Source organism: Chrysemys picta, chromosome 6 (genome assembly GCF_011386835.1).
Source record: "Chrysemys picta bellii isolate R12L10 chromosome 6, ASM1138683v2, whole genome shotgun sequence".
In the NCBI taxonomy this organism is placed as follows: Eukaryota; Metazoa; Chordata; order Testudines; family Emydidae; genus Chrysemys; species Chrysemys picta.
Window position 1 is genome coordinate 80,031,294 of NC_088796.1, and position 25,191 is coordinate 80,056,484.

General features: G+C 45.3%; 1 protein-coding gene across 2 annotated transcripts in view; it reads right to left on the reverse strand.

Annotated features, from left to right (window-relative positions):
• Positions 1–25,191, reverse strand: part of FBN2 (fibrillin 2) — a 257,739-nt gene that overhangs the window by 169,591 nt on the left and 62,957 nt on the right. For both annotated transcript variants that reach the window (XM_005303063.4, XM_065599317.1), the window contains one exon: positions 20,898–21,023. In XM_005303063.4, coding sequence (XP_005303120.2) covers positions 20,898–21,023 — 126 coding nt within the window. The remainder of the gene's footprint in view (positions 1–20,897; positions 21,024–25,191) is intronic.

A 25,191-nucleotide genomic window follows, 5' to 3' on the forward strand; every position in this document is an offset into this window, starting at 1 on the left:
GACTATCTGTCTGGCACCATTCATAGACACCTCCAAACCTGCAGCAATCTTTTGCAGGATGCTTTTATTTTTTGCTGAGTTAGTGGGGGAAAAGAGCTGTGACGCACAGAAATTGATTGAAATAACTTGAATTACATGTATAACATTGACGTCTAAAAACAACAGGCGCTTGTTGAAACGTAGGCATTTCTCATTTATTTTCACTTTATCTTGCATAGATGGGTTGCTGCTACTTTAATGGGCAGCACCGTCTACTTAGAAAATCTCTGTGTGCAATAAACATAGGCTTTAAAAGACTATACAATTTTGTACCCTTTATTGTAATTCTAACTACAGCTTGGGACTCACTTTCACTCCAGGTAATCTGGAGCATTGCCCTGTGAGAATAGGAGAGGACTGGCCCGATACTTCTGTTTTATCACTCCCCTGCTTCCAGCCCACACAGGGTGCTCTGCTCTGCCAGTCTGCAGGGACTGCATGAAGACTGGGCAAACCAGGGCAAGGAGCTAGAGGGCTGGGGGCAGACTGCACATCATTCTCCTCACCTGGCCCCATGCAGATTCCCCTGAAAAGGTTATCAGTGTAGGGCCATATTATCTTTTCTACAACGTACCCTCCACTGAATGCCGGGGAGCTGATGTGGCCTCCTGCAATTCCCTGAGGATCTACCATGTTTTGGAAAATGGATCCTGCAATCTTTTCCATGGGGGAGGGCAAACCCTACTCTCCTGACCAAACAATATACCAGAAGCTCTTGGAGAAAATTCCCAGGTTGATTTCTTGCACAAGAGACCCATCGCACATTTTACCAGCACCATGTTAAGGATATTTTCTTGCCACTAGTTTCTAAGCTAAACTCCGTTTCCCCCCCATTCTTGTGCATCGACATACCCATAACAAGATTTCAGTTAGCACTGACTGGAAATTTTGAGATTTTACTTCAGAAAGACCAGTAGACTGGTTGGCTGGAAGAGCCACACAGTTCACAATAAAACAAGCATAAATTAAGGCTTATGGGGAAATGCTACTTAAGTTGTAAAAAAGGACCTTGCCATAAGTATGAAACAAACCTAAGGTCTGAGTGTCTGCCCTTCTGGTGTTTCACCTAAGAAGATAAAACGGAGCAAACTCTGTTAAGACCTGGCTCTAAATGTATGAAGCAAACATCCCAGCTGCAGGTATTAATAGGATATCTGTCTGCCAAAGAAAACAGCCTGGCCACTCGTCGGCCAGATTTCATGGCTTTTTATTGTAACGCTTACAGTAGGCAGGATATGATGAATATCTTGGCAAATGTACCAAAAAAGGGTCTCAGAAATGTCTGAACGCTGAAAAAGGCTGCTGTGGAAGTGTTTTAGCTATATTCTACCTCGTCTAATGTAGTGTCAAGTTTGAATTTAACACACACGGTGTAATGAACTGGTATGTTATACAAGGAAGGAAAAACAGAAATAGAATTTTATTCTTTAAAAGGCTGTTTACATTTTGGTATCAAGTTTCATCAAGAGAGTTGGACTGTGATATATAGGCCTTGCCCTGCAGGGTGGTGCAGAACCATACCACACAAGAGCAGGGGAAGAGCACCGGTGGCATTCTGCCTCCTACAGCATCCAGGTGTACTGGGGGGAGGACAAACTGCTACACTCCTTCAAGGGATGAGGTGTATTCTCACCCACAAGGGAGTAATTAGGGCACAGTCCCTACATTTCCTTAAGTGCAAGTATGGTAATTTTACCCACCACTTACGTAGACCACCAGGCAAACACAGTGGTTCACATAAGTGGTGGGCCCCTTCCCCCTCGCTGAACACCATAGAAGTAGTAGGCAGAATCTAGCTCTGAAAGAGTACATTCTCCTCAGGACCCATATGTGTAACTTGCATGAGCACCAGCACATGAATCAAATGTATCTCTTTCTTAAAAAGAGGGTCATGTATACACTGATAGTCTTCAAAATAAACACAGTTGTAGCCCTAAGATGACACCTAATATACTGCAGATCGATAAGCTTATGCCAAAGAAGTAGGAAGGGTTTTTGTCAGGTTACAGTACCAGACTGGCACTCAGGAGATCCTAGCTCTCCATGTCCCCTTGGGCAAGTCACTTATTGTCTCTCTGCCAGTTTCTCTTCCTGTAAAACAAGGATGATGATGATGATGATGATGATGATAATTCTTCCCTACTTTACATGGGTGTTGTGAGGATAAATTTGTAAATGTTTATGAGCTACTCAGATACTATGAAAAGACTATAAATAAATTTAAAAAAATTAGAACCCTGTGCTATGTAAATGTTATGGGCCAAATCCCCCCAAATAGGTGTCCAAGCTATGTACAGAATGTAGGTATATGTAGGCACGCACAGACAGTTGCATATACAATATATATCTGTTGTGTATGTCCTGTAATCCTTATTCAGGGAAAACTCCCTTTATTTCAGTGAGTTCTGCCTCAGTAAGAACTTCTAGCTCTGGCCTCCCAAAATACTCTATAAACAGAATATAGATCTTTTACTGATCTTTCAGAAAAGAAACACAGGCGAGTAATGCAAAGTAATAGTCTAGCAGAGAAAAACACAGCTGAGGGAAATATACATTAAGGTAGAAAAAGCATGACACGAACACTCCTATTTATTCCAATTATTGCTGCCAGAAGATAAAATAAAAAAAAAAAAATACAAAAGTACATGTGGATGCTTAAGGCCAAAGGATATAGCAGAGAATTTGAAATCTCACCCTCGTAGGTGTAAAGCTTACTGTTTTAAAAAAAGGCTGAATAGTCAATGTTACATTCCTATCACTCCCATTGAAAACTGGAGTTTTGCCTGGGTAAGGATTGTAGGTTTTGCCCTTTTTAAGTCAGCAAGTAATGTTTCATCTGGCCTTCCATATTGAGGGAGGGGAAGGGAGTGGGTAGAATATTCAGTAGTGAGATCAGTTTTGTATGTATAACATTTTAAATAAAAAGTAACATTAAAACAATGGACCCTCTAACAACTGAATCCTCCTTCTATACACACGTTCTCTTCTCAGACATTTCCTCACAGAGGGCCAGCTCCAGATGTCCTTCCCTATGGCCCTAACCTGCAAACACTTACATGACCAGTTCCAGTTAAGTTCAGTTGTAATCATCTAAGACTGGGCACTCTACTTTTACTCAGACTCCCATTGAAGCCAAAGAAATTTTAACCAAAAAATGCCTGAGTAAAAATTGAGGCCTCGATTGTCACCCCCAAAATCTGTGCATGGCTGGTTCCTCCCATGCATCAATTTCATCCCTCCCACCCCTCAGACTATGGCTATGTCTATACTCCACCACTGATAATGGCCTGTAGGACATATGTAGCTACATGCCACAGTGAAAAACAGGCTGCATCCACAAGGCAGTGTGTAGCTATGCATGTCAGTGAAAGGCGGTGGCAGTGGGGAGCTGCCTGTGCCCTTCCCCACAACAGGAATTTTCCCCTGTGATGGGAAAAGGCTCTAGCAGGCTCCATGGTTTAAAAAAAAGCAGCATAGATGGGAGGAGGGGGGGGAGAGGCAGGGTTAAGGAAGGCACTGCTTGAATGAGTAGGCACATATCCACAGGGTTCAGGGTGTACTCTACTCGACCAAGCAGAGCCTCACCATCTACACTGCTATTTATACCCATGTCAGGGGGGCATATAGTGTATGTACTCTTCACGCTGCTGAAAAAAATGTGCAGTGTAAATATACGTTATCTCTTTCCCCTAATACACCAGGATGCTGTGTGAAATTTCCCACCCCGCCCCCTATCTCACCACAGAGCTTATTTAGGAAGATAATATAAATCTGGGGTTATAGCTTCTTTTCTGCATCAACCTCTCCTCCCCTGACATCCCATCAGGGATGCTGCAGCCAGGGAATCCCTGGTACCATGCCCAGTCACATAGCCAGTGCCTACTTGGGGACAGAGCAGATGCGCTGATGCACATAGTCTTTTCTGCAGGGGAAAACCACAACCCACTCCCTTTTTCCTCCTGGTGGATGATGATGGGGAGGGTGGAGCAGCAAAAGGGGAGATTTCCTTCCAAGATACCCTTCCATGGGGATGATCTGGCCCAGAATAAAGACCTCAGGCCTTGGCCCAGTATTAATCAGCACATGTCCAGATCTTTTAGTGCCTTAGAGGGAAATGAAAAACTAAAAAGGTGTACTCCAGTCCCAAAACACAGGCTAAATTGATGCTATGACTCTGGTAACTAAAATCATTCCAAAGACTGGCCCGACTACATATAGGAGATTTTATTAAACTATTTCTTTACCACCTCGTGATCATTTTACTCAGCAGAAAACATAAGCCAGTGAGCTATAAATTGCAACGCTATAAGAAAATGTTTGAACCTGCATCAGTTCTTGTGGGTGGGAGGTTCAGACAGGATTATTTTATACCTTTTACTAAATCAAAAGAACAAGTGACCTTTCTGAGCTTATTGGTTCTGTGTCAAAACATATATGCTGGACCAGTAAGCTATCCCCTTCAACCAATGGCTTTATAGAAATATAAACTCTCTTTATAATGTTCATATTGCAGTATATTAAGTGTACAACTTTTTGTTATATGCATTCTATTTTTCAGGGTGTCAGGTGCCAGGAAATAAAGATTATTTTCCCTATAGGAAACTATGGTTCTTTGAGATGTGTTGCCCACACAGATTCCACACTTGATGCTCATGCACACCATCTGCGTGAGATCAGATTCTTTTGAATAGCAGTGTCTGGTGGGACTGCACCTACATCCTGCACACCCTTTCACTTCCTGTGGCCAAGTAAGGCCACAACCCCCACTCAGTTTCTTCACCAATAAGAATGCCTGGAACAGGACACTGGTCAGCAGGAATGAAGGGCAGGACATGGGATCTGTGTGGACAACAGACAGCTTGAAGAAGTACATTTACGGGAAGGTAAGTAATCGTTATTTTTTCTTCGAGCAACTGTTCACACAGATTCCACTCTTGGCGACAAGTAGGCAGTTATACCGGTGTCAGGAGATGGGTGAGAGGAGGCCCACTGAAAGAGGACCCCCGCTACTAAATTTCACAGCATGGAAGCTTGCACCAGGGAAAAATGTGAGGACTGAACTCTACCTTTTTGCTCTGCCTCATTCTGATATGGGGACCTTCACTAGACAGGCTGAAGAAGTTGCCTGGGCATGGGTGGAGTTACCGCTGACATGTCCAGCTGAATCTTTCTTAGCTAAGGTATAGCAAGTCTAAATACAGTCCGAGACCTACTTAGATAGCCTCAATGAGGATACCAGTTGACCATTAACTCTTTCAGCAAATATCACAAAAGAAAGAGTCTGGATGCACATCTGAATGGTCTGATTATGTCCAAACAAAAGGTTAATTACTCACAACATCCAGTGTGCAGAGTTTATTTCTGGTTGTAGAGAGATGTGTTTTGGGGAAGAAAACCAGGAGGTGAATAGGTTGGCAGATGACAAAGTCTGAGATCACCTTACGCAGAAATGTTGGGTGAAGTGGGACCGTGACTCTATATGGTGGGCCTGCCATGAGAGCCTGAATCTCTCCTATCCATCTAGCAGATGTGAAGACCACCAGAAAGGCAGTTTCATTGAAAGATGTCAGAGACAGCATGTAGCCAAAGTTAAAATGGGGAACTCAACAATACCAACAAAACCAGATTGAGGTCTCATGAAGGAGGGGCTCTCAAACTGGTGGAAACATATGGGGGAGCCCTTTGAAAAATCTCAACAGCCTGGAGTGTGAGAAAACAATGTAGCACAGAAGAGGGGGATTATTGGAGGATAACATTAGAGATACACCCCAACTGAACTAAGGGAACATCTGGTTTGTTTCAAGTAGAGTAAATATTATATCAGGTATTGGGGCTGTTACTGGTGAACTATTCCACAGGTACTGGGGCTGTTACTGGTGAAAGCTGACATTGCATTGCCCAGATAGAGAATCTCTTCCATTTGGCTCTATAAGTTAGCCTGGTCAAGGGTTTCCTGCTACAAAGGAGAATGTCTTGCGCTGCAGCAGAGTAGCTGTATCACTCATCCAGCCAGCTTCCCCATAGAAGCAGGGGGCAGGAAGTCAAGTACTCAAACCACTAGGCTGACTGGCTGTCCAACACCCCTGGTACACTGCTCTTAACTGCAGTGAAAGATTAAATAATCGAAGAAAACCTAACAATTTAACTAGTGAAACTTCAAACTTGAAAACTAGTAACTTCATAAGCAAAGAACATTGATATTGTGGGTTCTGTCTCGCACCTACAGGAGGTAAGAAGAAACTGAGCATGAGCTGCAGCTGCCCCATCTTTTTTACCCTTGCTTTGGGAAGGGAGAGGGCAAGAACAGTGAAGGAGTGGCTACAACAGGCACTACTATTCAAAATAATCTGATCTCGTATGCATGGGGCGCTTGCACCCCAAGCGTAGAATGTGTGTGGATGGACAATCACTCAAAGATGAGTAAGTGCTACAATTTTAAGCTCTCTCTACATTAGGAAAATTTTAAAAAATTGCACCAATATAACAATAATGATGTATTACACCAGCACAAATTTCTCTAATGTAGACAGGCTCTTCCTTCTCTCCACCTTAGTACTGTAGGATGCTAGCCAGGTAGGAAATAAAACCTTTTTGATTATTCAAGTTGAAATAACAAGTGCTTCAAACCACACATACTGTTATCTGATTTCAGTTCTTTCATGTACACTGACTTAAACTGCCTACACTCCCTTATTTAAACATCATATACAGTAAAGGGAACATTCTTTACTGGTTCTACCTAGTTCATTCATTGTGAACATTATCTGGAGAATTGTTTAATAGTCTTTTAAAAAAAAATTATTAAAAAGAGCTTTGGATGATTTAAAGGAACAAAATGCAAAGCATGTTTTAATTGCCCTCTTAAGAAGCAGGGATATCCTTGAACAAGTTCTCCTCTTGGCATTAGTATACTTTATTTGATGCCAGGCACAAACATTACATGTTCAGATTTCTGACCTACAATCAGCCAATATAAACTCATGTAAGTATTTGGATACACTGGCATCCAAGACACTAATAAAATGCAACCCCATGCCATGCTGAACAGGTCATTTTAAAGAAGCATATCCTTTTGAAACATCAGGGGGTAGGGAACAAACAAGTGATCAAACTTGAATGCAAAAACACAACAAAAATAGTTTAAACATTAAAATGATACATAATCTGCTTTCCTTTTACCGTTTAACATAATGAGTATTTTTTGGTTTTGTTTTACTCTGTTCTGTTAAACCAAAGAAAAAGAGCAAACTATTTTTCAGTGAATACTTATCCCCAATTTGCAAGTGGTTATTTTCTGTAAGCTTATTACCTTGCTTTAATATTACAATATGGTTTCATTAACTATTTGGATTGTGAGTCTAAAGCAAACCCAAAATGTTTTCCATTATATAACCACTTTATACTCCTCCCTCATGCAAACCTCTGATTGATAGATTTCAGTGTTTCACATCTGTTATAGTGAGCACAGTACACAAACATATTTTCACAGTTTCTTTAAAATGTGACCTCAAGTATTAGCACATTCATTTTGAAACTGGTTTACTTTTTGTCAAGAATGAATTGTTCACATCTCTTCTGCCTCAGTTGCTAGTGACAAGGTGCCATAAAATGGGATTAAATCTAATCCTAAATGTATTAGTACAAAGAGCAATTAGATGGTAATATGATTGATAGTAAAGGGGATGCATACATATTATCAATTCATTGTCTAGTTTAAACTGAAAAACGTAGATGCCACTAAGATCTGGCTTTAGTTACATCTAATCTATTAACTTTTTTGTGACTCTCAGAGTGGAGAAGGCCCCATTCTCAAGCCTTTGTCCTCAGAAAATATAACTAGCCCTCACCTTACTAGTGGGGAGGGAATTAAACAGAGGCATTCTTTCACTGTCCTGAAAGTCAGGGCCACAGGGAAGAAGAGGGGGATCTCTGTTTCTTCAGTCCAATGAGCCCTATGTGAGGTCCTCGATGACAGCTCCCCTTTTGAAAAGCCATGTTGGAACACCACCTGGCCCATTCAGTCAGACAGCCAGGAAGATATTGGGGAAGCACCACACTTTCTGCTCATTCTGTTTATCACCTCCAATGACTTAACTGTCATATTTACCACGGTGGCGTGTGGAGTCTGTGACATTACTTCTGGAGATGAGGTGGCTGTGAGTGCCAGCAGACACACTCCATGGCTACCTCAAAGTGAGGTGCTACCCCTCAGGATCTGCAGAAGCATCAACTACAGAACCTGGACACAATACAATGCTGCTGAAGGCTCTGTGCAGCAGACATTGCCAGGATCAGGATTTGATTCATTGATCTGAAACTGTATCATAACGGTCACCAACGAATGTTATCTTTGTTCAGGTGCTATCTTTTTCATTTTAAAAATACCTTCGTTGGGCCTCTCCCTGCAGCCTTTTCTTGAGAAAGACTCCCACTGGCTCCCAGGAGAGTACTGTCAGACTGAAGATAGCAGTCAGGCCTTCCATTCCCTTCCACCCTATAATGCATTGCTCATCCACCCTAAAACTCCCACTGATTTTATTGGGCATTGCAGGTGTGCAAGGAATGCAGGATCTTGCCCTTGGTGTACAATGTATACAGGCATAAATTGTAGAACCCGAGATTGAATAAAAGCCTCCACTCAGCAATTTAAAAAAAAAATGGAGCCAAGATGGCTATAAACACTAACAAAATATACTATTTCTAACTGGCACAATATCCAAACAAAATGTATATTTGTTTAGCATGTAATTGTCTTCACTCCATTTTTCAATTGACAAGCTGAAGATTAGTCTGTTCAAGTTTTCTCAAATTTTATATTCACCATTTCAGCTTATTATTTATTCTAACGTTAATATATTTGTTGGTGATATGATTGCAAGTAAATACTTTTGGATTTTGGGCAGATTACTTATTGTCTGAGACTTGTTAAAGTTGGCTTGAATGCCCATTGAGAAAATGATCTCCCCTTGTAAGTATGCTCACACTTCTTATCAAACTGTCTGTACTGGGCTATCTTGATTATCACTTCAAAAGTTTTTTTTCTCTTAATTAATTGGCCTCTCAGAGTTGGTAAGACAACTCCCACCTGTTTATGCTCTCTGTATGTGTGTATATATATCTCCTCAATATATGTTCCATTCTATATGCATCCGAAGAAGTGGGCTGTAGTCCACGAAAGCTTATGCTCTAATAAATTTGTTAGTCTCTAAGGTGCCACAAGTACTCCTGTTCTTCTCATTGAGAAAATATACTGTGTTGCTAATATTTTTACCATCATAAATAATTCTGTTTCTATTCAGATATCCTGTAATAATTTTAATAGGTGGGACTGTCACAGCACTACCAAGTACTAAGGTTGCTCAACACTTCCCATTATAAACTCCTGTTTTCAGTTGCTTATAATTTTCCCAAACTTCTATCTCAGACTGAATTTTTTTGTAAAATTTTTAGCCAAAACAGTTCAACTGTTTCTGAGAATAAGATTAGGGGAAAGTATACTGTTTTGCCCATGTTACAAAATTCTGGCAACCTTTTCTCTGGAAACATCTAGTGCACCCCCTGGAAGGACCTCAAGTTTGGCAGGGGCAAGCCTTTGTGTCAGGGATGTGCTGTTTGTAAACCTGACGAATTTGGACAGATTTTCACAACGTTATAAGCGTTTGAAAATCACAGTTCACACATGCTCAGTAGAGACTTGCTAGAGCTTAGGATCTTCTGAGCTTTTTACTGCTGTCATAATGAGCACATTTGCACCTCTCAGAGCTCTCTGTGCTGACTGAAACTGTGCATGCACCATCCCCACAGAGTGACGAAGCATGCTCCAGCTGAGGGCTACAGGGACTCAAAAGACCTTTTCCGGGAATGACTTCTCGCAACTGCTGTGGGCTGGAGTGGGGCCAGGCACCAAACAGAGCAGGGAGCTTGCTTCTCCTGTGCTCTCAATGATCCCTCTCTGCTGACACCCAGGCAGTGTGGAGGAGGAAGCCGTCTAATTCAAACACAGAGGGAATAAGAGCTGGTGCAGGGGAGAAGACAATGAGTCTGGTGAAACTGGGACTGGAAATGGTGGGAGAGGGAAAAAAATGGTTATTAACCTGTCCATAACTGTTGTTCTTCGAGATGTGTTGCTCATGTCCATTCCACGTTAGGTGTATGCACGCCACATGCACCATTACCAGAGATATTTCTCTCGCTGGTATTCATCCTTCTTGGCAACCAACCCCAACAGAGGGGTAGGAGGGTGGGCTGTGAAATGGACACAAACAACACATCTCAAAGAACAACAGTTACGGAAAGGTTAGTTGACCCTGGGGAAACCAGAATGGCCATTGCATAAGCCACTGTCCTCCTGGCAAGGCACCAGCAGGGGGACCCGCACCGATGTCCAACGGCATGTAGGATGGGTACTGATGGCTCTTAAGCTAAACGTAGGGTCAGACTCAGATGAAGAATCATCTTTAGGCAGCCACAGAGAAGCGGTACCTCACTTTGCTAAAGGTCCAGTGACCAGTGGCGGACCAGGGAGGACTTTGAAGAGGAGAGAAGACACTGATTCTCTCTAGAGGGTAGCAGAGAGCCCGGTGCCGGGAAGAAACTCTGAGCACCATGTTCCCTCCTGCTCAAGGTCAATGGAGCTGACTTAATGGGGTCGGCGGGACTGGGAGTGACAGTAAGTCTCTGGCTGCAGTGAAGCCCTGTGAGAATGAAGGCATCGCAATCCTGCTGGTGCCGCGATGACCTCCTGGCATCGGCAGGGGTTCCTCACCAGACTCAACAATCTCATTGGAGTCGACTGTGCTGTCATGGAACTGGGCTGGAAGAGTGACCCGACGCAGGTCACACTCCACAGCCTTCCCCCTGCTTGCCTTTCTTTGGCACTGGTGAGCACCCTCTGTCAGTATGCTGCTTTTTATGCTTCTTCCTCGGCACCGGAGATGGAGAGTGGTGCCAGGATGTGCATGGTGCCAGAGGAGTGCTTCGCACCGAGGCCAAAGTACTTGGTGCCAAATCTGAGCAGCTTGGTTATGAAGCCGGTCTAAGAGCGGCTTCCATTAGGATAGCCTTAAATCTAATCACTCTGTCCTTCTTGTTTCAAGGTTTAAAATCCCAACAAATTTGCCAGCAGTTTTTCACATGAGATTCTCCCAGACACTTCAAACAACTGGAGTGCGAGTTGCTCATGTGCATAGGTTTGCCACAGGAGGCACAAGGTTTGAAGCCCGGGGACCAGGGCATGTCCATTCCCAGGGACAAAGAAAGCACCTTAATGATAAGGGGAGAGGGTACTAATTATTTACATAATCACTATTTACAATATATACACTACAGACAACTATGGAACTGAGAAGAAGAAAAAAAACCCCACTGATAGGCACCTTGCTGAAGCAAGAGTAGATGTTCCAGTAACTGTCATGGGCGGTAAGAAGGAACTGAGAGGGCACATGGCCAGCGGCACCCCTTACACCAGCACATAAGCACACAGACTAGAGGGCACTAGAGCTGGTCCGACGGATACCACTGAGGGAAAAATCTCCCTTTACGCTGAACACTGCACACACATGCCTAACATGGACTGGACATGAGCAAGCACTCAAAGAAGAACTGACTGTGAATTGGAGGGGGAGACTAGGACTGGCTGGATATGAGAATGTGAGCTGGAGTGAGGAGGGCAGACTGGGACTGGTTGGGCGGGGAGGCTGGAACTGGGAGCTAATGAAGGAAATGGAAGGAGGAGGGAAGGAAATTAAGATCAGATGTTGGAGGGAAGTGGGGAGTCTGGGACTGGCTGGACAAGGAGACCAGGACTAGGAACCAGTGGTTAGGGAATGGGGGAAGAGAGCTGACAAGGACCTGAGGTCAGGGGAGAGAGTTGAAATTGAGTGGGCAAAGAGACTGTGACAAGGAGTCCGAGAGAAGGGAAATTGAGTGAGACTGGATGAGAAGCCCTGTAAGAGAGGCAGGGGATGAGAAGCCCAGTAAGGAAGACAGGGGGATGAGAAGCCATTGTGGGGGAAGGGAGAGACAGACTGAACAAAGAGCTGGAAGGGGAAAATTGGGATTGGCTGGGCAAGACGACTGGAACTTGGTGTGGGGAGAGAGAGTGGGAGTTGGGAGGAGATTGGGACAGCAAGTCCAAAAAGGAAGACTAGGAAGCTGGGAATGGGATGAGAAGCCTGAAAAGCGTAGACTGCTACTGGGCAGGCAAGGAGCCAGGAGTAGAGAAGAGACTAGACAGGAACAGACTGGAGGGGACAGAGCAGAAGGGGTCAAGCTTAGGCAAATGGGCAGAAGAGACTGTGCCCACAAAAATACACACCTCTCTCAGCCTGCAACGGAACACAAGATTTCTGAATCTCACCATTCTTCTACTGTCAGCAAATATCTGTGAAAATCTCTGATGTATATTTGTGTGTTATTGCTCTCTAGTGCTTTTCTACACAGAGGATAATAACCTACTATTGCTATCAATTACTCCATTAGCTCAAGGCAGAGATCTGTGTAATGTATCTAAAGATTCCAATCCTGCTGATCACCCATGCTGGTGACAATATGTTGCCACAAAATAGAACTTCTATTTTTTCAGTTTTTTTTTTAAACAAAAAAAGGAAAGTGCACACAAAACATTATATTAAAAGAACATTATTAAGGTTTCAAAGTCAACCACTCAAAAATGTAGAAAATGCCAAAATTAAAGCTGCATGGGTAACTTTCATTCACCCCCTCCCTTGTGCATGTGCATTAGGATACAGTCACATACGATACACAAATCACAAACTACTTTTTCCACAGGACCCCTAATTGTTCCAGTACACAGAATGGATTTGCTCTGGGGATTCATAAGGGTTTTGTAGTGAAGGAGAGACAGTTGTCTGTAGGACCCTTCCCTTTTTGGTTGCAGAATTTGGGAGGTGTGTAATGAATGGGGCAAGGGACTGCAGGAAGACAAAGGATGATCTCATGGATAAGACAGCTGTATGCTACCTGGAGACCTGGATTCTATCCCTGCCTCTGCCACAAAATTCCTGCATGATGGTAGGCAAGTCACTTAAACCAGACTTTTCACACGTGGCTGTTAACAGTGTGTTGCTCATTTACTGGGCACGCAACTGGATAGATTTGTTCTCTTCCTTTGCTCAAATAGGCACTATAAATTTTTCCTTTATTCTCTAACTCCAGATCATCACAATGTAAATGCTGTGATTTGCACCTGCAATATAGGGGACACTGAATTGAAATGATTAAAAAGTGACTACTTTTTAAAAAGTAAGTGTTGAAATAATGTGCCCATTAAATAAAATACCCAAGTAAAATCTTGACCCCACATTAGTCAGAGAGTTTGGCCACTGATTTCAATGGAGTCAGGATTTTTTTTTTTTTTTTTGCTTCTATACTGTTGTTTTGAACAGGCTTTTGGGCAGGTTGAGACCCACAATAACAAATATTCTTGGGCTCACCCATCTTCCTCCCCCACATTTTTGCAGGCAGGCAAAGGTAAAGCATGACTTTCAAACCTCCGACCCCATGCTCCACCTGCTCCCCAGACTCCTGCAAGTTCCCAGGAAACAAGCACCCACCACCTGGCTCCTTGCCTTGCCCAGATGCTGCTTCATAGCTTCTGCGAAGATAACCAAGGTATTCTAGAGTCAGGCTATTCCTGCTGCTCCTCCTGGCCCAGACCCAGATAAAGCCTGGCTCTTGTGGAGTCCTGCTGCAATTTCAGTCTAAGCCCTGTCATTTTGCAGCTCAAACCACAGATCTGAGTCAGAAGGTATGCATAATGCTGTATGGACATGATAGTGTTACATTAACAGACCCTAGTCGTCGGCAGGCGGGATTGAACCGAGGACCTCTGGAGCTTAGTGCATGAGCCTCTACAGCATGAGATAAAAGCCAACTGGCTGTTAGCTAAGGCTGTAGAGCAGACTCATTTAACTCTAAGTGGTCTCGGTGCCACTAGATGGGACACAACACCACACCCAATAGGTGTGTGGGTTACAATAGCATGCTGTAAGTCTCAAATTCAGCAACTATAAGCCCAGGTTTACAAAGCCCAGGTGGACATTCAAGTGCAGGTTTAGAAACACCAGATCCACAAGCCCAGGTCCCACAGACCTGGGTTTACAGTGCAGTGTAGGCATACCCTACAAGGCTCCTAATATTCCCTGACCCTTGCTTGTCTGTGGTCCAAAGGGAAGCCCCCCTGGTCTACCTGCCAGGGTTCTGGAACTCCCCGGCCATTTGCACAGGGGCAACCTCAAATACATTCAAACAGCTCCCGTTGCTTCTCAGCCATGGTGCTGGGGCCTGGAGAAGAAAAGGCCCTGCTAGCCTCAAATTCGGAAACAACAGTAACTCTGAATATTATTGGTTAACACCTTCTTGAAGGACTTGGGGAAGAAAATGCACACAAGCTTCTCCCAAAGCAATGCATGAGCGTAATGGCATCATGAGAAAGGAAGTGAAACTGACCATCAACAAAAGAGGAAAACTGGCTATACAGAAAATATTGTCAAATGCATAAAGTAAACAAACTGGAAAAGCAGAGGGAACAAAATCCTTTAACTTTTGTTGTAGGTTTTTTTTGTTTTAGACTTTTTAATAACGTTAGATATTTTGTATAACATAGGCAAAAAAATTTTATATGGAAATGTAATTCATTCTGAATTTTGTATCCCTGTATTTGATTGCAAGCAAAACTACCAAGCTAAGACTACTTCAACATTTGGCCATAGACATCTAACCACATCTGTTGGTTTTTAAATGAACTCAACTCAGTATCAAAGAACTAGTAGCTTACTTAAACTGCCTCCTAACGGCAAACCAAAAGACTGCACTTTCTCTCCTATCAGACTTGAAAGTAAAGTTGTCTTTGCTTTCTAAGAAAATGTTTGCTGGAACAAGTAAAGTTCCCATATTCTTGTTTCTTTTTATCACAATGTAACAGTAAATCCACACAAATAAATCTTGAAATAAAACTGATGTGCATCAGAAGGTAAAAAAAACAAACAAGTAATAATTTTAACTGTAAACATATTTTCACTACTGTGTACATCTAACACATGCAACCTACAGTGATACCTCAAACAGTTCATAAATTACTAGAACGGTTAAGATTATATATAGCACTAGATCTATATACACGTAACAGTTTTCCATTACATTGCTTCGAAAATTCACAAAGCTTTTGCCCTTAAACAATCAACGTGTTTACCAAGTAAGCAAAATCTATTTGTAGAATACACAATGTTTGAGTCTCAATTGGATTGGTAAATTAAAGCAAAAATTAAACTCTACTGCACTAAATGTATATAGTCTCCTTTGGGGCTTGTATGTACCCAAGCCCTTCTTTAACAGAAACTGTATGTAGTAGTAATTTCTCAAAAAATCATCAAATCAGTTGTTACTATGATCAGTAGGTTGAGGATATCCATTAAAAAAATGGTTACTCACCTTTGTAACTGTTGTTCTTCGAGATGTTTTGCTCATATCCATTCCAATTAGGTGCGTGCGTGCCGTGTGCATGGCCGTCGGAAGGCTTTTCCCCTAGCAGCATCTGTCAGGTTGGCTGTGGAGCCCCCTGGAGTGGCGCTTCCTTGGCACTCAATATATGATCCAGCCGACCTGGTGCCCCCTCAGGCTTGGTCTACACTAACCCCCCAAATCGAACTAAGGTACGCAACTTCAGCTACGTGAATAACGTAGCTGAAGTTCGAAGTACCTTAGTTCGATCTTACCTCGGTCCACACGCGGCAGGCAGGCTCCCCCGTCGACTCCGCGGTACTCCTCTCGTCTAGCTGGAGTACCGCAGTCGACGGCGAGCACTTCCGGGTTCGACTTATCGCGTCCAGACAAGACGCGATAAGTCGAACCCAGAAGTTCGATTGCCAGCCGCCGAACTAGCGGCTGGGTATAGACGTACCCTCAGTTCCTTCTTGCCAGCTACTCTGACACAGGGAAGGGGGGGGGGAGGGGGTCGGAATGGATATGAGCAACACATCTCAAAGAACAACAGTTACAAAGGTGAGTAACCATTTTTTCTTCTTTGAGTGCTTGCTCATATCGATTCCAATTAGGTGACTCCCAAGCCTTACCTAGGTGGTGGGGTCGGAGTTAAGGAATGTTGACTGAAGCACCGCTCTACTGAAAGCCGCGTCATCCCTGGACGATGGTGTAGTGCGAGGTGAAGGTATGTACCGAGGACCAATTCGCTGCCCTGCAGATTTCCTGGATCAGTACCTGGGCCAGGAACACCGCTGACAAGGCCTGGGACCTAGTGGAGTGTGCAGTAAGAGTTGGGGTCGACACCCCCCGCCAGCTCATAGCAAGTGCGGATGCAGGACATGATCCAGGAGGATATTCTTTGAGAGGAGACCGGGAGGCCTTTCATCCGGTCCGCCACTGCAACAAATAGCCCTTGCTTGTTGATGTAGAACATGGGCGAGGTGTTTTCCATGAGAACCGCCCCACTAAGACCACGCAGTTGAGCCTGGAAGGCTTTGAAAGCAAGCCACAGGCCCTGAGTCTGAAGGTTCCCCAGATGAGCTCCCCACCCCATAGCCGACACCTCCGTGACCAGGGACAAGGAAGGCTGAGGGCTGTGGAAGGGGACTCCCTCGCACACCACTCGAGGGTCGAGCCACCAGTGGAGGGAGGTGGGGACCCGCTCCGGGATGGTGACCACCAAATTCAGGTTGTTGCACCCAGGGCGGTAGACCAAGGCGAGCCATGCTTGCAGCGGCCGGAGTCGGAGCCTGGTGTGCCGGGTCATGTATGTACATGAAGTCATGTGGCCAAGGAGGCTCAGGCATCCCCTTGCTGTCGACGTCAGGAATCGCTGAAGGCCTCGAATGATGCCCGCGATGGCTTGGAAACGGGAGTCCAGTAGGAGGGCCCACGCCTGAATGGAGTCCAGCACCACCCTGATGAATTCAATCCTCTGGATCAGTTCCAGGGTCAACTTCAGTACATTGAGAAGGAGACCCAGCTGTTTGAACGTAAACCTACCTGCTCTCTGGTGCGGCCCAGTCGTTGAGGTGAGGGTACACTCGCACCCACCGTCAAAGGAGGAAGGCAGCCATGACTGACATACACTTGGTGAACACCCAGGGGGCTGTGGAAAGGCCGAAGGGAAGGGCCGTAAACTAGTAATGTTAGCGGTTGACCACGAATCACTGGTGCAGCGGATGAATCGCTATGTGGAAATATGCATCCTTCATGTCGAGGGCGGTATACCAGTCTCCAGGATCCAGAGAAGGGATAATGGTCCCCAGGGAGACCATGCGGAACTTCAACTTTACGGTGAACTTGTTGAGCCCGCACAGGTCCAGAATGGGCTGGAGGCCCCTTTGGCCTTGGGAATCAGGAAGTATCGTGAGTACAACCCCTTGTCCCTCAGTTCCCGCAGAACCTCCTCTACCGCTCCCAAGGTGAGGAGCGCCTGAACCTCCTGAATAAGGAGTTGCTCGTGAGAGGGGTCCGTGAAGAGGGACGGGGAGGGGGGGTGGGAGGGCTGGTAGGAGCAGAATTGGAGAGAGTATCCTGCTTCCACCATGTGAAGGACCCAGCTGTCTGAGGTTATTTGGGACCATGCATGGTGGAAGTGGGATAAACCATTCAAAAAGGGCGGGGAAGGATCTGGGGTAAGTCTGGTATGCTGTCCTCAGGCATCCCTTCAAAAGGCCTGCTTGGAACCCGACGATGATTTGGTCGGTCCCTGGCCTTGCTCAGACGGGGGATTGGAGGGCTTCCTTCTTCCATTCTGCCCCTGCCGCCTGTAAAAGTCCTGCCTCGGCCAAGGAGGGTAGGAGCACTGCTGCAGCTGCTGGGGCTTGAAGTGTTTCCGCTGGGTTGCTGGGGTGTGCATACCCAGGGACTTCATGGTCGCCCTTGAGTCCTTAAGGCTATGCAACCTATGTCAGTCTGCTCTGCAAACAGGCCCTCCCCATCAAAGGGCAGGTCCTACAGTGTCTGCTGCACCTCAGGAAGCAGGCCAGAGGCTTGCAGCCACGAAGTGTGCCTCATGGCAACCCCTGAGGACAAAGTGCGCACGGTTGAGTCTGCAGCGTGCAGTGAGGCCTGCAAAGAGGTCCATGCCACCGTCTTGCCCTTGTCAACAAGAGCCCCAAACTCCTCCCTGGACTCAGGAGGCACAAGTTCCTTGAACTTCAGCATGGAGTTCCAAGAGTTAAAGTTGTAGCGGCTCTGGAGAGCCTGTTGATTGGCAATCCTGAGCTGGAGCCCACCCATGGAGTACAGCTTGCTGCCAAACAAGTCCAGCCACTTGGCATCCTTCGACTTCGGCGCTGGGGCTGGCTGCCCATGCCTCTCCTTTTCATTCACAGCCACAACCATCAGTGAGCAGGGCTGTGGGTGCGTGAACAGATAGTTGTACCCCTTCAAGGGTACAAAGTATTTATGCTCAACCCCCTTAACCATAGGGGAAATGGAGGCCGGGGTTTGCCAAATAGTTTTGGCATTAGTCTGGATGGTCCTGATGAGGGGCAGAGTCTCCCTCGACGGACCTTCCTGGGCCAAAATGTCCACCACCGGGTCCTCGGATTCCACCAGCTCCTCAGTCTGCAAATTCATATTGTGGGCCACCCAGCGCAGGAAGTCCTGATGGGCACAGATGTCTATGGGGGGCGACCTGGAGATGGAGGTATGGAGGTGCCCGCTACAGCCTCGGCAGGGGAGGAGGATGAAGAGGCCAAGGGGGGGGAGAGGGTCATCCTGACCCCTCTGCTCCACAGGGGCCCGATGTCCCATGTCGCTGACTGCAGGTGCAGGCTCGGGAACCGGAGTCAGAGGGGGTCCTGAGGTGGGGAGGAGACCCAACATTTCCGCCACACCTCCAGGAGCGGGCCGACTAGCTGAGGCTTCCGGCACCTGTGGTTCAGAGGTGGCTGACTGGGAAGCTCCAGACTGTGTACCTTGGGCCTGGTGATACGTCCATGGGGTCCAGAACAGCCACTGAGCCTGCCACGGTCCTGCCCCCATATCAGGGCGGCTACGATTTGACTGGCGGCAGTCCCGCTCCGAAAACTGCGACACCGTCTCCGAACCTGAGGAACAAGATCCGAACCGCAAGAGCCAGGGCGGCGCCGAGCGGAGCTGCACCAGTGAGCGGCGTCGCGATGCTGGGGAGTAGTGCCGGGACCTGGAACAGTACCGGGACCTGGAGCGCTACTGTTGCCTGGTGCTGCGCCAGGATGGTGAACGGTGCTTGGATCGTTGCTACATCCGGGACCTTCTCCGCAACATCGACCAGTGTGCGGAGCAGCGCCACGATCAGGAGCATCAATGCAATCCAGAGCAGTGCCGCGAGTACAACCAGCACCGCGATAGGGAGTGGTGGTGGGACTGGGAGCGGTACCAAGGCTCGGCCAAAGGAGCTGGCAGTGCCGATGGTCGGATCAATGCCAGCTTTCCTCGAGACAGTGCCATCCGCTGAGGCACCAGAGGCTTGGCGTGGAGCAGAGGAGACCCCGGTGCCGTCATGGCGATGAGGTCCCTCACAGCCGCAAAGGTGTCCGGGGTGGAAGGCAGTTGGACTTTCATAATGCTGCGGGTTGTGGAGTCCAGCGGCACAAGACTCAACGGTTCCCCCAGCGGAGCCAAAGTCGATGGTGCCATGTCCACGACCTTCGCTCCCAGATGCTCCCCTCCAGGACACACCACGGTGGCTGGTTCCAGAGGGGTGGGTCTCTGCGAAGGAGAGCCGTCCTTCTCCAGCTTCCGGAGTCGCTTCAGTGCCGGGGAATGGGAGTGGTGCCGGGTCGATGTCACCGGCTTCGGTACCGCGGGTCTCAGCCAGAGTCCATTATCGTCCACTATCACCGCCAGGGCGCTGTGCACCCAAGAACTCGTTGCTGGGTCCTGCCGCACTGAAGTAGGCTGGGATTGAAGGGCCTCCTCCATAAGGAGCTACTTCAGGCGGAAGTCCCTCTCCTTCTTAGTCTGGGGATGAAAACCCTTGCAGATCCTGCACTTCTCAGCCTGGTGAGCCTTCTCCAGACACTCTAGACAAGAGACATGGGGGTCGCCTGTTGGCATGGGCTTACAGCAGGATGTGGAGGGCTTGAATCCTGGGGACTTGGGCACGAGAACTCCGAAGAAAAAACAGTCAGGGTGGAGGGTAAACCCCCAACCCAATTACCACTAACTACAACAAAAACAAAGAACTACCAACAAAAGCAAACAACAACTATCTAGAACGCTAGGGAAAATGTAGAGAACTTGAAAAGCAAGACGCCACAGTTCCAACGACCACCACGGGCAGTATGAAGGAACTGAGAGGGTGCCGGCTCGGCCACTCCAGGGGGCTCCACAGCCGACCTGATGGATGCTGTTAGGGGAAAAACTTTCTGACAGCCGTGCACATGGCGTGCGCACACCAAATTGGAATCTATATGAGCAAGCACTACTAGAATATTTTGAACTTTTAAAAAAATAAACCATGATAATACAATTGCTTCCAAATGCTGTACATTCAGTCTTTTCACCTTAATTTTTTTTTTAAACTTTGGAACAGGATTATTTTCTGCTTTATTCAGTTTATCAGGTAAGCTGGCAAACTGTCTAGTAGAAAGTATGAAGAACAAAGCAGATACGCATGATGTGATGAGCCCAATAACGATGACTGAGCACAGCAGAAATACAACCAGTAGTGCCTCCCTACATCAAACATAGCTAAAATTCTCTGTAGTAAAACCCAGAACTTTGAAACCTTTTTCTTTCTTTACCAGAAAGGCTCCAATCATGATCCACTGTACAAGTCTCTAAAACCACAGCACAAAGAGACACTTTATTTTGAGTCAATGATCACCATTTAGGAATGTTCTCAGACACTATACACTTACCTTCACATTTCTGAGTTGCCTCATTCTGTCTGTGACCAGCAGGACACTTGCATTCATAAGAGCCAACTGTATTAATGCAGTTTCCTCCTGAACAGACCCCTGGTATAGCCTGGCACTCATCAACATCTATAAAGAGAAAACAGTTTGCTTGAAATCAGACATTGCTTGAATTACAGTTGTGATAAACAGATGGACAGCTCCATCTTTGAAAGAATTCTGAAAAATAACCATTATTTGCATTACCTCACTTTTCTGCATCTCGTCGTGAATTTGGAGACCACGTTGTCTGGCACTGACCCTTACCCATGCTCTCCCCTAAGCTATAAATTGTGATATATTAGATAAAGCATGCAACATTCAGGGCCTGCTAGATTTGACAGATTTGTTAGTGTGGAGCTCCACAGTTGTTAATTGTACTTCACTCCATTTTCATTCTTCCTTTGCAGTTCGTCTATAGTAGATTTCTACTGTGCTTTAACATGCACTATTTCCAATTTAAATTGTGTTTTCTTCCCAACTTCATTACAACATAGTTCAAAAAACATATATCCTGCTAGTGAAATACGAGAACCAACATCATGCCCATAATGTTAGTTATTGCAAGCTCATTCATTGCAAAATTAGGCCAAGTGGGCAAAACCCTTGCTTTTAAACAAATTTTTTTTTACAGTATACACAATAAGGTATGACTCATACCAAGAACTTTTCAAAAACACCTATTACAATGCTATACTTTTAAAGTGCAATAGTTCCACACATGTAAAGCATTTTCCATATAGATGAAAACATCCTGTATTTCTGTAGCTTACTATCAGCACAGCCCCAATGACTGAATTTGGTACTGCTAAATCAGATGAGTAGTTAAAATAATACAGAGTATCTTACAGAGATCTCTCTGAACTAACCAGTGTAGGCCAGAGCCATATAGAGGAACTCTTTGTACCAAAGGTGGGTGTAGGTGTGGGGGGGAAAGAGTATGGAAAGCAGGCTTCAGGCTAATGCAGGACATATACATTCAGATACTTAGCCTCTCATAAGCTCTCACAGCTCTCCTTTCAAAAGTTCATTTAAACTACAGCGCTATGAAATTTTGGAGTTGTATGTTTATTAATTCCTTCACAATAAATAATTTAATTAAGTGCCCAAAGGCTCCGCTCCACTTCTGTGAACTCTGGGGAGTCAAAACCTGCAGATCCTAGCTGTGTGGAGGCATTTCCATTACGTGGTACCTTTGTCTCCAAAAATCGCAGACGTTCCTCTATGGGAGCTCAAAAGACATCCATATTTGTAGGTTTAGAGAAGGCAGTTTGGATCAGCGTTGGGGCAACTGTGCTGCTCCCCAGTTCCTTACTGATAGAGCAATGAAAAGGAAACTGAGTCCAAACCCATGCTGTTTCCTAGCCCACATGTGGGCATAACCGACATACAGGAGAACAGAACGCTTAGTGATTATAAAAGATGTTGGAATTGAAAAACAAACTGCTTTATTCTTTAAAAAAAAACAGATAAAGCAGATGTAAAAGCAGTGCAAATTTCTTCACTCTGCATCAGCAAAGTACTATGCACGAACCTTGTTCAAGTTCAAAAGTTAGAGGGTATTCCTTTGTCTACAGTCCTAGATTAAGGTCAGATACCCACAGTTGGCTTTAGCATTTTTGCGTGGTCCTGTCCTGTCCCTCCGACTCTGATCACTCGACTATGCAAAGGACTGGTTTTAGGATTTTGATGAGGGCATTCAAGACAATCCTTTTTGGCACCATAAATCTTCACACTACCACCAGCCTCCTCTTCTGAAGAAGAAGTGGAGCCCAGCTGCTTGTACTACTTATCAATTTTTTAAAAATATCAAGGACAATTTTCCATACAAGCAATAACAATGAGGGCCACTAGGCCTCTGGGCACCAAAGAGCTTTATGTGCATTGGGGTGAGTTTTAGATTACTCCTTCAATTATTTAAATATAAAATCCAGAGTAGCCAGCAACATTAAAAATACACTGTCTACTTAAAAGTAACACTTGTATCTAAAACTTCCTTTATCGATTACTGATAAAAGAACCCTTTAGGATTATTATAACTGAAAGGATTTGGGGGAAAATATTTTTTTCAGTTGGTTTAGTGTGCACATTAACAGCACTCAGTGCACAGTCACTTCTCTGTTTCCCGTACACATTCAGCCAGCCTGCCCCCTATTCAGTTTGTGGGGGGGAGGTTTCTAGTTTTGTTATTTTTGGTTCATGTTGTTTAAATCAAGCACTAGGAAGATAAAACTATTTTAAAAAAGAAAAAAAGTGGTTCCAAAAGCATCTACTTTTCCTCATTCTTTCTTTCACATTGACATCCATTTTATTTGGCTTTGACTCTCCTCTACCCCTACTCTTTCCAGTGATGCACTGCCAATATTTTAACAAAGTCTTGTCCTTTCCCACCCCACCAAAAAAACAAACGAACAGTAAAAAACCTCAGCCTCGTGACCCCAGTTTTCTGTGTTGTAGATAGGTTGGGTGACTGATTTTGGGATGAAGAAAGGAGGCAACACTGCTTGGCAAACAAACGTATTTTAAGCACATTTGCTGGAAGTGTTTATACTTTTTTCCTGTAACTGTCCTTATTTCACACAGCAGTGTGCAAATACATTATTTAGAAGGTGCGTGTGCTGAAGCTCTTATAAGGGATGGGGGTTCCAGCATAGCCTTCCTGGGAACATTCTTTTCTAAAAAACATCACTTAGTGCAATCTGATCTACAGTAACTCCTCACTTAAAAAGTTGTCCCGGTTAATGCTGTTTCGTTGTTACATTGCTGATCAATTAGGGCACATGCTCGTTTAAAGTTGTACAATGCTTCCTTATAACATTGTTTGGCGCCGCCTGCTTTGTCCACTGCATGCAGGAAGAGTGGCCATTGGAGCTAGCTGGTGGGGGCTTGCAACCAGGGTGGACCGGCAGGCCCCCCCTCCATCAGCTCCCCACTCTCCTAAGTTCCCTGTGCGGCAGCTGCCCAGCAGGCTACCAATTGCCGGCAGATCAGCTGTCCCTCCCCACACTGCCATGTGCTCTCCTGCCCTCTGCCTTGGAGATGGTCCTGGGAGCCTCCTTCTTGCTGTGCAGGGGAGGGGGGAAGAGGGGGACTAATGTCAGGGTATCCCCCTCCCCCCTGCTCCTGCCCCCCGCTTACCCCCCTTCTCCATATACAGAAGGGAGGGATACACAATAGGGCTCAGGAGGAGAGAGCTGGCCGCAGCTGCTGTCTCAACTTCCTGATCTTTTTAAAGGCAATGTACTTAGAATGTGGTGTCAGCGTACTTAAAGGGGCAATGTGCATCTCTCTCTCACACAATGGGGGAGGGGGGGTTAGGTTCCAGGGAAATTTTTTTTCCCTGGGTGTGTGCCATGCTGTCTCCCCTCCCTCCATTCGTGCTGCCTTGCACAGTGTGAGGCTACATTAACAACGTTAACCCTTGAGGGCAGACCCGAGTGCTAGTTCATCATTTAGCAGTAAGGCATTCCCTGGGAAATATCCCACCCTCTTACCTCACCACGTCAACCAAGCTTCACAATCATCATTGCTGTGTGCAGTATTAAACTGTTTGTTTAAAACTTATACTATGTGTATATATATACACATCTCATTTTTTGTATGGTGAAAAAAATTTCCCTGGAACCTAACCCCCCCTCCCCCATTTACATTAATTCTTATGGGGAAATTGGATTCGCTTAACATCGTTTCACTTAAAGTCACATTTTTCAGGAACATAACTACAACGTTAAGCGAGGAGTTACTGTATTTGGAATTCAAAATTGTCCCTTCTAATTGTGAGGCCAGTGAAGTCAGACCTGGCAGGTCTGATTTAGCAGTATCCAGAGAGAAGATAAGCTTCACTCATACCAGACCCACCCAATAGCCCCCTCCAGCACATAATTATTGTATATGGCCTTTGACTCTTTTGCCTCAAAATGAACTTAAGATGCTGAATATAAATGCACCCCGTCAGTTATTGCTGCTTGTTTAAATTATGCTACCTCAGCAAAGTTGTGGTTAAAAAGCAGATTAATTTGAAAACAGCAATATCTGAGTTTACTGGTGGCCTTCACAAAGAGGATCTCTGTTTGAATCTCATAAGAGTACACTTCACTGCCTTATAAGCCAAAGATATTAAGTAATTATAAATTAATTGCAGTAGCAGCAGGAAATGAATAAGTTCCAGAAGCAGAAATGGTTTCTTTCTGGCCTTGAACAAAGTTTTAGAATTCAAGTAATTCCATTAATTACAACTTTAATCCACATGGTTTGGAAA